General features: G+C 40.3%; 1 protein-coding gene and 1 pseudogene across 2 annotated transcripts in view; both read left to right on the top strand.

Annotated features, from left to right (window-relative positions):
* Window positions 1-14,250, top strand: part of SCAPER (S-phase cyclin A associated protein in the ER) — a 398,005-nt gene that overhangs the window by 71,049 nt on the left and 312,706 nt on the right. For both annotated transcript variants that reach the window (XM_065906683.1, XM_065906682.1), the window contains exon 6: window positions 11,563-11,663. In XM_065906683.1, coding sequence (XP_065762755.1) covers window positions 11,563-11,663 — 101 coding nt within the window. The remainder of the gene's footprint in view (window positions 1-11,562; window positions 11,664-14,250) is intronic.
* On the top strand, window positions 4,734-6,157 carry LOC136147462 (mitochondrial intermembrane space import and assembly protein 40 pseudogene; annotated as a pseudogene).

Genomic DNA, 14,250 nt, shown 5'->3' with positions numbered 1-14,250 from the left:
AGCAGAAGAATAATAGGAGCATGATCCAGGAAAAGACAGAAATCCTTAGGGGGAAGCCTCAGCAATAATAATCTGAGTAATTTATTGGTCAGAGAAAAAATTATAGTAGAAATTAGGAAATATTTTGAACTGAATAACAAAAATAATATATGTGAGATGGAGCCTAAGTCATATCTGAAGGAAACTTTATAGTGCTAAAATGCATATAATTTCTGGAATATAATAAAGTCTGAAAGCCAGTGATCAGAATATCCAGCTCAAGAAGTTGGGGGGAAAAGTAGGCTAAACCCAAAGACATTAGAAGGAAGAAAATGATAAAGAGTAGAAATTAATCAAATAGAACTGTCATGCATCAGACATCATCATCAAAGTCAGAAGCTGCTGCTGTGGTTAATCAAGAAAAGAAATTAGAAAGTATGGAAACTAGTATCAGTGATGAAAAAGATAATATTACTTCTAACATTACTATCAGATATGAAAAAGGTAACTGACTGCAGGTCCTATAGAACATTAAAAATACAAGAGCTCCTTCTCTGTTCTCTTGTTCTCCCACCTCATTTAAAAAAACAGGGATTAGAAGTAGCTGGCAGATGTGGGTTGGTTGCATAAGAAATATTAAGAAAATAAGTTAAGATTTTGAATATAAAGGGAATAAAATTTCAAATTTTCAGAGAAAGGATTTACCAATATGGAAAGGGAGAAGTTAGAATGAACTAAGGTGATTGATGTGAAGAGCCGACTCACTGGAAAAGACCCTGATACTGGGAAAGATTGATGGCAAGAGGAGAAGGGCAAGACAGAAGATGAGATGGTTAGATAGCGTCACTGACTCTATGGACATGAATTTGAGCAAACTCAGGAAGAAAGTGAAAAACAGGGAAACCTGGCATGTTGCCGTTCATGGTGTCACAAAGAGTCAGACGCTGCTTAGTGACTGAACAACAACAACAAATAGGTGATTGATTGAATTTGGAAGCATTGGTATGAACTTACGTTTCCTTTTTAAATACCTATATACAGCTAGATACAGAAATAGGTGTAGATGTGTTCATGTGTATGTGTGTGCATGTGTATGTGTATATTTGTTTTTCTACTGTCTGCTTTTGCTTCATTGACTACACTAAAGCCTTTGGATGTGTGAATCACAACAAATTGGAAAAATCTTAAAGAGATGGGAATATGAGACCACCTTCCCTGCCTCCTGAGAAACCTGTATGCAGGACAAGAAGCAACAGTTAGAATGGGACTGGTTCAAAATTAGGAAAGGAGTACATTAAGGCTGTATATTGTTACCCTGCTTATTTACTTATCTGCAGAGTTCAGTTCAGTTCAGTTCAGTCGCTCAGTCGTGTCCGACTCTTTGCGACCCCATGAATCGCAGCATGCCAGGCCTCCCTATCCATTACCAACTCCCGGAGTTTACTCAAACTCATGTCCATCAAGTCGGTGATGCCGTCCAGCCATCTCATCCTCTGTCGTCCCCTTCTCCTCCTGCCCCCAATCCCTCCCAGCATCAGGGTCTTTTCCAGTGAGTCAACTCTTCGCATGAGGTGGCCAAAGTACTGGCGGTTCAGCTTCAGCATCAGTCCTTCCAATGAACACCCAGGACTGATCTCCTTTAGGATGGACTGGTTGGATCTCCTTGCAGTCCAAGGGACTCTCAAGTGTCTTCTCCAACACCACAGTTCAAAAGCATCAATGTTTTGGCACTTAGCTTTCTTCACAGTCCAAATCTCACACCCATACATGACCACTGGGAAAACCATAACCTTGACTAGATGGACCTTAGTTGGCAAAGTAGTGTCTCTGCTTTTTAATATGCTATCTAGGTTGGTCATAACTTTCCTTCCAAAGAGTAAGTGTCTTTTAATTTCATGGCTGCAGTCACAACCTGCAGTGATTTTGGAGCCCCAAAAAATGAAGTCTGACACTGTGTCTACTGTTTCCCCATCTACTTGCCATGAAGCGATGAGACCAAATGCCATGATCCTAGTTTTCTGAATGTTGAGCTTCAAGCCAACTTTTTCACTCTCCTCTTTCACTTTTCATCAAGAGGCTTTTTAGTTCCTCTTCACTTTCTGCCATAAGGGTGGTGTCATCTGCACATCTGAGGTAGAGTACATCATGCATAATGCTAGGCTGGATTACGCATAAGCTGGAATCAAGAGTGTGGGGAGAAATATTAATAAACTTAGATATGCAGATAATACCACTTTAGTGGCAGAAAGCGAAGAACTAAAGAGCGTCTTGATGAGGGTAAAAGAGGACAGTGAAAAACTGGTTTAAAACTCAGCATTCAAAAAACAAAGATCATGGCCATCCATTCCCATCACTTCATGGCAAATAGATGGGAAAAAGTGGGGACAGTGACAGATTTTACTTTCTTGGGCTCCAAAATCACTGTGGACAGTGACTGCAGGCATGAAATTAAAAGACACTTGCTCCTTGGAAGAAAAGCTATGACAAAACCTAGACAGTGTATTAAAAAGCAGAGACATCAGTTTGCTGACTAAGATCCATCTCATCAAAGCTATGGTTTTTCCCATAGTCATGTATGGATGTGAGAGCTGGACCATAAATAAGTCTGAGTGCAGAAAAATTGATGCTTTCAAACTGTGGTGTTGGAGAAGACTCGTGAGTGTCCCTTAGACAGCAGGGAGATGAAACCAATCAATCCTGAAGGAAATCAGCCCTAAATATTCATTGCAAGGACTGATGTTTAAGCTGAAGTTTCAATACTTTGGCCACTTGAATCGAAGAGCTGACTAATTGGAAAAGACCCTGATGCTAGGAAAGATTGAGGGCAGGAGGAGAAGGGGGTGAGAGAGGATGAGATGACTAGATGGGTCACCCCTCAATGGGCATGAGTTTGAGCAAGTCCACAAGAGAGCAACTGAACAGCAACAGCAACTGGGAGCACTGTCAAGCACTGACACACCAGTATCAGTGAGCACATTAAACACCTGATCTTTAGGTATTTACATCATTTAGGTCAATATATCATTCTCCAGTGAAAAGAACCTGAGCTGCTTAAAGAAATAGCTGATTCCAGGGCAGGGGCAGGGAAAATACAAGATGAGCCTGAAAAATCTTTTTGTGACAGAAAGTAGGAAATAATCTGATGCAGTGGTAGCATGTCAGAAATACATAAGAGCCAGCATCAACAACTTCCCATTTGCCAAATCTGGGACAATTTGAGTATTAAACAATGATAGTAATGGATCATTCAAGAATATAGAAATTGGTGAATCCATACTATTATGAATAAGTAAATTAATAAATAGTCAAGTAAGGGAGAAGAGAAAGCACCTTTTCTATAATAGAATGCTAAGTAATAAATGTAGAAGGAATGATGGATTTAGAAAGCCATCATTTACCAATTGTTATAATAATTTATCCAGGCAATAATCACCAATGGATCTTAGTGAAATTTGTTGAAGAACACGATATTTATAGTTACAGAATATCTCCCTAAAAGATAGTTTTTAAGTACAGACAAAAATAGGAAGTTTAAGTGGGGAGTTGTTAGATACCACTTATCAGATTATCAGATTTATTATCATTAGTAATAGGACATATACATAGTGGGTGCCTCTTTATATTAGGCACTGAGAAGACCACAGCATCACTAATGTGGTGTTTCTGATAATTCATTTAATTTGACCTTAAATTGATTGACATATTACAAAATAACTGCCTATGTTCTTTAGAAGTATGAGGTCATGAATGCCTGAGGAAGAGCAGTAAAAGAATGAAGAAGACAGGACAGTTAAGTACAAGCATGATTCTCAGTAGGACCTTGGATTAGTTTATTTTTCTTCTGTAAAGCCACCCTGCTTATTTAACTTATATACAGAATACATCACATGAAATGCCAGGCTAGATGGCTCACAAGCTGGAATCAAGATTGAGGGAGAAATATCAATAACCTCAGATATTATGCAGATGACACTACCTTAATGGCAGAAAATGAAAAGGAACTAAAGAGTTTTTTTTTTTTTTTTATGAAGGTGAAAGAGTAGAGTGAAAAGCTGGGTTAAAACTCAGCATTCAAAAAATGAAGATCATGGCATCCAGTCCCATCACTTCACGGTAAATGGGTGGGGGATAAATGGAAACAGTGACAGACTTTATTTTCTTGGGCTCGAAAATCACTGTGGTTGGCTACTGCAGGCACAAAATTTAAAAGATACTTGCTTCTTGGAAGAAAAGCTATGACAAACCTAGACAGCGTATTGAAAAGCAGAGATCACTTTGCCAAGAAAGGTCCATCTAGTCAAAGCTATGGTTTTTCCAGTAGTCATTTACAGATGTGAGATTTGGACCCTCAGGAAGGCCAAGCACTGAAGAATTGATGCTTTCAAAGCTGTAGTCCTGGAGAAGACTCTTGAGAGTCCCTTGTTTAGGAAGGAGATAAAACTAGTCAATCCTAAAGGAAATCAGTCCCGAATATTCATTGGAAGGACTGATGCTTAAATTGAAGTTCCAATACTTTGGCCACCTGATGCAAAGAGCTGACTCATTGGGAGATTTAGGGCAGGAGAAGAAGGGGGCAACAGAGGCTGAGATGGTTGGATGGCATCATTGACTCAGTGGACATGCTGCTGCTGCGGCTGTCGCTTCAGTTGTGTCCGACTCTGCGACCCCATAGATGGCAGCCCACCAGGCTCCACCATCCCTGGGATTCTCCAGGCAAGAACAATGGAGTGACTTGCCATTTCCTTCTCCAATGCATGAGAGTGAAAAGTGAAAGTGAAGGAGAGCGCCGAACTGGAAGCGCCGAGGCAGGCGCGCGGCGGGCAGGCCTGGGGGGCGGGTCCGCGCGGGCCTCCGAGCCGCCCGCCCCGCCGCGGAGAGGTCACGGCGTGAGGCCGCCGCCGCGATCGCCGCGAGGTCGGAGTGCCGGGCTGCATCATGGCCTACTGCCGGCAGGAAGGAAGTCTCCAGGCCGCGGTCCGAGGGCCTCCCCGCGCAACCACGAACTGTCCCTGAGCCGACACCCAAACCCTCCAGGCCCAGTTGTCCAGTCTTGTAAAGAGAAGGAAGGATCGAATCATATTTGTGACCAAAGAAGACCACGAGACTCCAAGCAACGCAGAGCTGGTGGCCGACGACCCCAATGATCCGTACGAGGAGCATGGACTGATCCTGCCAAACGGAGACATCAACTGGAACTGCCCATGCCTTGGGGGGATGGCCAGTGGCCCGTGCGGGGAACAGTTCAAGGCAGCCTTTTCCTGCTTCCACTACAGCAAGGAGGATGTCAAGGGGTCGGACTGTGTGGACCAGTTCCGGGCCATGCAGGAGTGCATGCAGAAGTACCCAGACCTCTACCCCCAGGAAGAGGAGGAGGAGGAGGAGGAGGAGAAGCCAGCAGACCCCTTACAGGAAGCAGCTGCCTCCGAGGCCAGTGCAACCAAAGAGGAGGCGGCGTCGAGCTAATGATGGCTGGGGCACTGGGCTCCAGCCGCCTTCAGAGCCCAGACGAACGTCTCCAAGAAAGTGTCTTTTCCCTCTGTTCTGTGCACTGTAATGTACAAAATAAGTTATTGTGCTGATTGGGGTCTTGGCCCTTTGCCGTATATACACTGAAAAACGGGGTTGTGTGTATGTGTGTCTCACACAAACCTGTTGGTGAATATCGCTGCCACTTTTGAGTCCTCAGATTGTCGTGAATTTTGCCACTTGGAAATAACGTGCTGAATCATCTCAGCAACCAGAAATCACTATCTGGGAGTGACTCTTGTGAGTGAGCTGATTTGTTTTGATTCTTCGTGTTCCTTTTAGTAGATTTTATACCCAGTTGGAAAGTGAAATAGAAACAGAACGTTTTCCCTTACAAATGCTGGAGTGGGGCCATTCCTTGTAGCAGAGGTGAGACGATCAGCCCTCGAGTATTTGAGGAGGCAGTATGCTTCGTTTCTGGTTCCTTCTGGTTTCCAGTTTTGCCTTGAGCTCCAGGTTTTCTGCGGTTAGAAAGCAGAGCTTTGGACTCTGAGTGAATCCCTTTGTAAGTGAAAAGCTCTGCTCTGGGACCGCGTTCACACTGGTTCTGTCTCAGCTTGTTCGGATGCAGTGCTCCTGAGAGGTGGGGACCTAATCATTACCAGAGTGCGAGGCAAGAGAGGAAACTGTGTCAATTAAAAGAAAAACATGGTTTTTAAAAAAAAAAAAAAAAGTGAAAGTGAAGACACTCAGTTGTGTCCAGCTCTTTGCAGACCCCATGGACTGCAGCCTACCAGGGATTTTCCAGGCAAGAGTACTGGAGTGGGTTGCCATTGCCTTCTCCACAGTGGACTTGAATTTGAGCAAACTCCGGGAGGTAGTGGAGGACAGGAAAGCCTGGTGTGCTGCAGTCCATGGCGTCACAAAGAGTCAGACATGACTTAGTGACTGAACAGCGACAACAAAAGTACAGTAGTGGAACAGTTGGTAAAATTTGAGTGAGTTGGAGGACCCACACTTCCTGAGTTCAAGCTTACTCCAAAGCTCTAATAATAAAAATGATGAGTTGCCAGTATAAGGATAGGCATATAAATCTGTATCTAAGAATAGACATAGAGATCTTGGAGTAAATCTGTAACATCTGTGGCCACTTTTTTTGTTAGAATGTTTTTATTTATTTATTTATTTGGGCTATTCTGGTTCTTTGTTGCCGAGCAGACTTTTCTGTAGTGGCAGTAAGTGGGAGCTACTCTCGTTACAGCGTGAAGCCTTCTCACTGTAGTGGCTTCTCTCATTGTGAGAAGGGAAGAGCTCCGTGATGCACAGGTTTCAGTAGTTGCAGCTCCTGGGCTCTAGAGCACAGGCTCAATAGTTGTGGCCCAGGGGCTTAGTTGCTCCACTGCCTGTGGGATCCTCTAGGACCAAGGATCGACCCCATGTCTCCTGCATTGGCAAGTACGCCAACAGGGAAGCCCTGGTCACTGTTTTTTTGACAAGGGTGTGGAGAGTATTTCATGGGGAAAGAATCACCTTTCAGCAAACGTTGCTGGGATGACTAGATATCCACACACAAAGAATGAAATTTGGGTCCCTACCTCACACCATATGCACAATTTAGCTGAAAATGGATCAAAGACCTAAAGGTAAGAACTAAAACTATAAAACTTTGAAGAAAACATAGATGTAAATCTTTGTAACCTTGAAATAGGCAATACTTTCTCAAATATTATGCCCAGGGCACAAGTAACCAAATAAAAAATATGTAAATTGAACTTCATCTAAATTTAAAACTTATATGTGTTATTAGGACACTCACAAGTGAAACGATAGCTCACAGAATGAGAGAAAATATTTTCAAACCATATGTCTGGTAAGTCTAATATACAGAATATATGAAAAATTCCTGCAGTCCAAAAATAAAAAAGACAAATAGCCCAGTTAAAAAATGAACCAAGAATTTGAATAGACACTTTTGCATAGATGATATACAAATGTCAATAAATACATGACTATGTGCTCAACATTTTTAGTTATCTGGGAAAATCAAATAAAAACAACAGTATCACTTTACTGTCATTAGGTTGACTAGAGTCAAGAAGTCAGAAAATAGCAAATGTTGGTAAGGATTGAAGAAGATGCAACCCTCTCGTATTGCTAGTGGCAATGTAAAATGGTACAGCTACTGTGGAAAAAATTTTGGTAGTTAATGTTAAATGTTAGAGTTACCATATGGCCCAGGAAATCCACTTCCATTTATACACCCAAGAGAATTAGAAACATGTGTTCACATAAAAACTTGTACATGAATGTTCACAGCAGCAGCATTCATAATAGGCAAAAAGTGAGAACAGCCTAAATATGCATCAACTGAAAGTGAATGAAAGAAGTTGTGTTTACACAGTTATTTAGTTATAGAAAGAAATGGAGTTCAGATGCATGCTACCAGGTAGATGAGCCTTGAAAACATTCAGTTCAGTTCAGTTGCTCAATCGTGTCCGACTCTTTGTGACCCCATGGACCACAGCACACCAGGCCTCCCTGTCCATCACCAACTCCCAGAGCCTCAAACTCATCTCCATTGAGTCAGTGATGCCACCCAACCATCTCATCCTCTGTCGTCCCCTTCTTCTCCTGCCTTCAATCTTTCCCAGCATCAGGGTCATTTCAAATGAGTCAGCTCTTCGTATCAAGTGGTCAAAGTATTGGAGTTTCAGCTTCAGCATCAGTCCTTCCAATGAACACCCAGGACTGATCTCCTTTAGGACTGGTTGGATCTCCTTGCAGTTTAAGGGATTCTCAAAAGTCTTCTCCAACACCACCGTTCAAAAGCATCAATTCTTCAGCGCTCAGCCTTCTTTTTTAGTCTAGCTCTCACATCCATACATGACTACTGGAAAAACCATAACCTTGATGAGACAGACCTTTGTTGGTAAAGTAATGTCTCTGCTTTTTAATATGCTGTCTAGGTTGGTCATAACTTTCCTTCCAAGGAGTAAGCGTCTTTTAATTTCATGGCTATAGTCACCATCTGCAGTGATTTTGGAGCCCAAAAAGTTAAAGTTAGCCACTGTTTCCATTGTTTCCCCATCTATTTGCCATGAAGTGGTGGGACTGGATGCCATGATCTTAGTTTTCTGAATGTTGAGCTTTAAGCCAACTTTTCACCCTCCTCTTTCACTTTGATCAAGAGGCTTTTTAGTTCTTCTTCACTTTCTGCCATAAGGGTGGTGTCATCTGCATATCTGAGGTTATTGTTATTTCTCCTGGCAATCTTCCAGCTTGTGCTTCATCCAACTCAGCATTTCTCATGAAAACATTATGCTAACTAAAAGAAACCGCCTCTAAAGACCACATATCATATGATTCTGTTTATATGAAATGTCCAGAACAGGCCAGTCCATAGATATAGAAGGTTGATCAGTGCTTTCCAAAGACTGGGGAGAATGGAAAATGGGGAGTGACTTCTAAAGATTTCTTTCGTGGAATGATGAAAATGTTTTAGAATTAGTTGCATAATTCTGTGTATATATGATGCACAGCTCTGAATTGCATAATTTAAAATGGTGAATTTTATAGTCTGTGAATTATATTTCAATAAAAAATTGAGGAAAAAAAAGCCTGTATCATGCAAAATCTTCTAGAACATAGAAAAATAGAGAATTCCTTTTAGCATAACCTTGATAACCAAAACTCTTACGAGAAAGGAAAATATAGGCAACACTGAAGTACAGATGCATAAGTCCTAAACCAGATAACAATGTATTGAATCTAGTGATTTGACAATTGGACAGTACATTACAATCAAGTTAGGTTCTTTGCAGTCCTGCAGTGTTCCTTTAACATTTGAATATTAAATTAATGTTATTTACCAGATTAGATGAGTGAAGATGAAAAATCATATGATCATGTCAGTGATTTTGGAAAAATACTTTGTGAAATTCAGCACCCATTCATGATAAAACTAGTAAACTGAGAATAAAAGGGAACATCCTTTGTGATATAAGGAATCTTCCAAAAATTCTAGAGTAAACATCAAGCTTAATGGTGAGATGTTGAGAGCTTTCCTTCTGAAATTATGAATGAGACAAGATAGGCCACTGTCTTTATTTCTTTTCAGCCTTGTGCCAGCACAGGAATAAGAGAATAAGACATAAAAGATATGAGACTTATGGAGAAAAATAAGTATGTCATTATTCACAGATCACATATATATGTATGTATACACACACACACACACACACAAACACACTTAGGAGATCCAGGAAAATCAACATTAACTGAAAAAAAATTTAAAGCAACTACCATTTATTTAGTCTTGAGTCTAGCAAAAGATATGTAAGACCTCTACACAGAAAAATACAATACATTATTGAGACACAGTGAGTAAGATAAATATATAGAGCTATAGGTCTGTAAAGACTAGAAAAACAATGTTATAAGAATTTCAGTTTTCTTTCAGTTCATCTATAAAATCAATGCAAATGCAATTAAGATTCTATTTTTTTTTACCCTTGAGAAGTTGACAAGCTGATTTGAAAATTTGTATGGAAATGCTAATAGGGCTGAAATTAGCCTCGACAACTTTGAGGTCAAAGATAAAGTTGGAGAATTTACTGGGTTTTGAGATTTATTTTAGAGCTGTAGCAATGCATGATAATTTACTACTGGTATAAGAATAGACCAATGTAACAGAAGAGATACTCTAGAAACAGACCCATGCTTTAAAAGATAATTTTGGAGAAATCTTCCTTACCTTGTGATAGGAAAAGAATACTTAAAAATGACACAAATAATATCAGTCTTTACATAAAACAGTCGTAAATTAGACCACCTTAAATTTGGAATTTCTGTTCATCAAAAGATTCCATTCCATTAGGAGAGTGAAAAGGCGAGCTTATATGTGCTGCACATATAATCAACAATAGGCACATATCCAAAAGAAATTCTTCTGCACATCAGAAAGAGAAAGACAATAGAAAAACAGGATGAATCTTGAATAAGCACTGTACAAAAAGAGGTTGGGCAATAAGCATATGAAAAAGTGCTGAGAATTGTTAAATCAGAGAAACACATACTAAAACCAAAATGAAACCATTACAGCCCCATCAGCCAGAATGGCTCAGGTTAAAAACACAAAAAGAAGACCCAGAATGGACAATTCCAGGTATAGATGAGGGTGTGCAACAAGTAGTGTTCACATACACTGCTGCTGGGTGTGGCAACCACTTCGGAAAACAGTTTGTTACTATATATGCAAGCGGAACATAGGCTTACTCTGTGACTCAGCAATTACACTCTTGATCATACACTCAGCAGAAATAATACATATGTGCAGTGAACATGTACATGAGTAATAGCATTTAACTTGTAATATCCCAAATTTGGAAATTACTTCAATGTGCATCAACATTAAATTGTATAAATATTAGGTAAATAAATATTAAAATAAATACCAACCAATAAATTTTGATAAACTGTAAATTGGGTAAATAAATGTTAATAGAATACTGTTCAGTAGTGACCTTGGAATATGACAGTAAGTGAATGGCAGGTACATTCTGCAATATGGATGAATCAGATAAACAAATATACGACAGAAACCACAAAATAATACATAGTCTATGAGTTCATTTTATGAATTTCAAAATCAGGCAAAATAAAACTATTAGAAGTCAAAGCAGTGGTTACTTTGGAACAGTGATTTGGAGGGGGACATCAGGGAACTGTTATTAGAGACTGATAGTGTTAAATTTTTTGCCTTGGATGGTGGTTGCATGAGTCCTTACTTTGAAATAATTTATCAGTACATGTTTCATGTACTTTTCTGTTTATTAAATATAGCAATAAAAAGATTAAAAGAATATTCAGTTGAGAAAGTCTTGAGGAGGAGTATCAATACCATCTCTTAGTCTTTAGACTGTGAGCTTCACTAATTTCTTACCAAACAGAATGAAAATAACCCCACCTCCCCAGATATCAGTAGGCTTTGCTGCTTCCTCAGTGAGGAGTATTAGTGTAAAAGTTATTAATTCCTAAGTCCTTTACTCTAAAATTTTTTTTCTTGAAACTCTTTAGTTTCAGAATGGAATCTAATGTTTGTTGTTTGTTTTGAATTAGGAGGTGCTGATGATGCTGGATAACTATGTAAGAGATTTCAAAGCATTGATTGACTGGATTCAACTTCAGGAAAAGCTAGAGAAGACAGATGCTCAAAGCAGGTAATGAGTTCTGGTCTTTATATTTATAGCAGCTGGCAGATTCTAAAGCATTTATTAAAATTAACAATGAACTTGACCTCAGCTTAACTGGAAACTTGTCTAAATCTAAAAGTTGGGAGCTGCGTTTCTCAAGTTCAGTAACAAGTATTTTATTGGGTACCTACTAGTGCAAGGCACTTTTTATCTTGTACAGAAATTTAACTGCTGAGTAAGATACACTTAATGCTTTCACGAATTTGTAGTCCAAGGGTGGGATAAAATAGAACCGATTACTATGAAAAAATTGTCAATATTATAGGTGTTCAGAGGACAGAGTCATATCTCCGTTGGGGAATAGATCAGGAAAGAATTTGAGGAGGTTGTAGAAGTGTTTTTAAAAATGTGATGGACTTTAATAAAGTTGGGCTTTCAGATGAAGGGAATAAGGACAGCTATAGAAGTTCAGAGTGCATGTGAAGTGACAGTAAAGTAGGGAGAAGTATAGTATTCTTAAGGTAGTAGGCAGTGAGGACAATTGATGAGGTTAGGGGAATAATGAAAGATCAGAGCTGTTTTAGAAACCTTTGTTTGGAATCAGCGCACTGTGGAGCTGCAGTGTGTGCTGCACACAGTACACCTTCATTTGGAATCAGTCCCAGTGCCAGGCTCTGGGACTGTTGTGACTAAGAAAACAGACACAGTCCTGCCCTCAGGAAGTGCACAGTGCATACGGGAAGCACACAGTGCATACGGGAAGCACTGAGGCTGAATACTTATCAGTGTACAGAGTCATCCCGAAGAAACATGCTATACTTTGGGAGTATAATAAAAGGTACCATCAACCAGTTTGTTAAACCCAGGAGGATTTCCCCAAGGAGCTTATATTTTAGTGAGGCAGAAATACCAAGAAGCAGTTAGCTTGACAGGGAGAGAAGAAAAACGTAATCCCTGGTAGAGGTGACAGTATAGGGTATCCTGGAGGTGCAGAAGAGCGCAGAATAGTCCAGGAGCTCAGAGTTCAGCAGGGTCGGAGTGAATAGAACAGGGAAAGAATAGCATGAAATGAGCCTAGAGAGGTAGGCTGAGACCAGATTATGTAGGATGTGATAAAACTTTAGTGTTTACTTTGGGCCTTAAGGGTTTTTAAGTAAGGAAATTACACATCAGACTTGTTTTTTTTCTTTAAAGATCTTTCTGACTAGTGTGGGAAGGTTGAGATTCAGCAGTATAGTTTATAGATTAGATGCTGGCTACTCAGGCTCGAGGAAAGGCGGCAGGGAGAGCCGAGAGATACTCCAGAGACGGATAATCCAACTGTATTTAGTATCGTTTTGGTTATGTGCACAGGCAAAAGAACAATTTGCTCTTTAGTTTAGACTTATAAGTGAAGCCTGAGCTTTTGTGAAGTGGGTCAGTTCACATGAAGCTACAGTGATGCCCTTTTACCCAGAGAAAACAGGCCTAGGCTGCCTCTTTTCTTTGGATTTAACCTTGGTTCAGTCTCAGTGGAACCATCCTGTTGAGAAGGCATCTTTTCTCCCGTCCTAGTCTGTCAACCCCAGGAGGAAACCAGGAGAGTGAAGTAATCCCAAGGGACAAATCCAGAAAGTCTTGGTTCCCAGGAAACCAAATTCAAGGAAACGGGTTGTCTTTGCAATAAGCAGTTTCACCCTTACCCCTTGGTAACAGGTGATTAGATCGGGTGGGAGTGGGGGATACATTCTTTAGTGGGGTTGAACCAGATCATCATGCTGATTTGGAATTGGTGACTGTATTGCCCTTGAAAAGATAAGCAAAGGAAATCAGGTTCAAAGAAAACAGAATAGATGTACAGAGAGGGCAGAAATGAGGGAAATCATCTGGTCTTTCACAGTTTGAGAGTGTTGCTTTAAAGCCTGCCTCTTCCAGACCTAATCCTCATGAGCCACCTTGAGGATGTCCTTATCCTTGTAAGTTTATATCCTTGCAATAAATCTTTCTTTTATTTTTTTTTTTAGCTTAATGAAGTTTCTGTCCCTTGTATCCAAAAAGGGTCTGTAATGTAACTGTCAATGCATTATAGAAGCTAGCTAGTTTTTTTTTTTTTTTTTTTCCTTGCTTGCAAACTCCAGGCTAGCAGTGTCTATGTGGAAGATTATAGTGAGAAAGATTCTGAGGCCAACTCCAAGCTTAACAGCTATGCCTATCCGAGCATCATAGTTCAAAAATACACCTGAGGCAACACTTTAAAAAAACACATTTTATTTATTTGGCCGCTTTGGGTGTTAGTTGCAGCCTGCGGGATCTTTCATTGTGGCACATAGAGCCTCCAGTTGCAAGGTGTGGGGCCCCAGAGCGTGCGAACTTCAGTAGTTGTGACATACTAGCTCTCCAGTTGTACACAGGCTTAGTTGCCCCAAGGCATGTGAGATCTTAATTCCCTGATAAGGGATTGAACCCATGTCCTCTGCATTGTAAGTCGGATTCTTAACCACTGGACCACAAGAGAAATCCCTGAGGCAACTTTTTTACCTTAAGAACTTCCCAACATTTCTCCTCTTTGCCTCCTGAGGCAGCTCACAGATATAAAAAGCAATCTTTAATTTCCTATAGGTGGCATTATCCATCT

The sequence above is a fragment of the Muntiacus reevesi genome, chromosome 15 (assembly GCF_963930625.1).
Source record: "Muntiacus reevesi chromosome 15, mMunRee1.1, whole genome shotgun sequence".
NCBI lineage: Eukaryota > Metazoa > Chordata > Mammalia > Artiodactyla > Cervidae > Muntiacus > Muntiacus reevesi.
The sequence above is the reverse complement of the archived record's forward strand: the minus strand, read 5'-3'. Positions and strand labels throughout refer to the sequence as shown.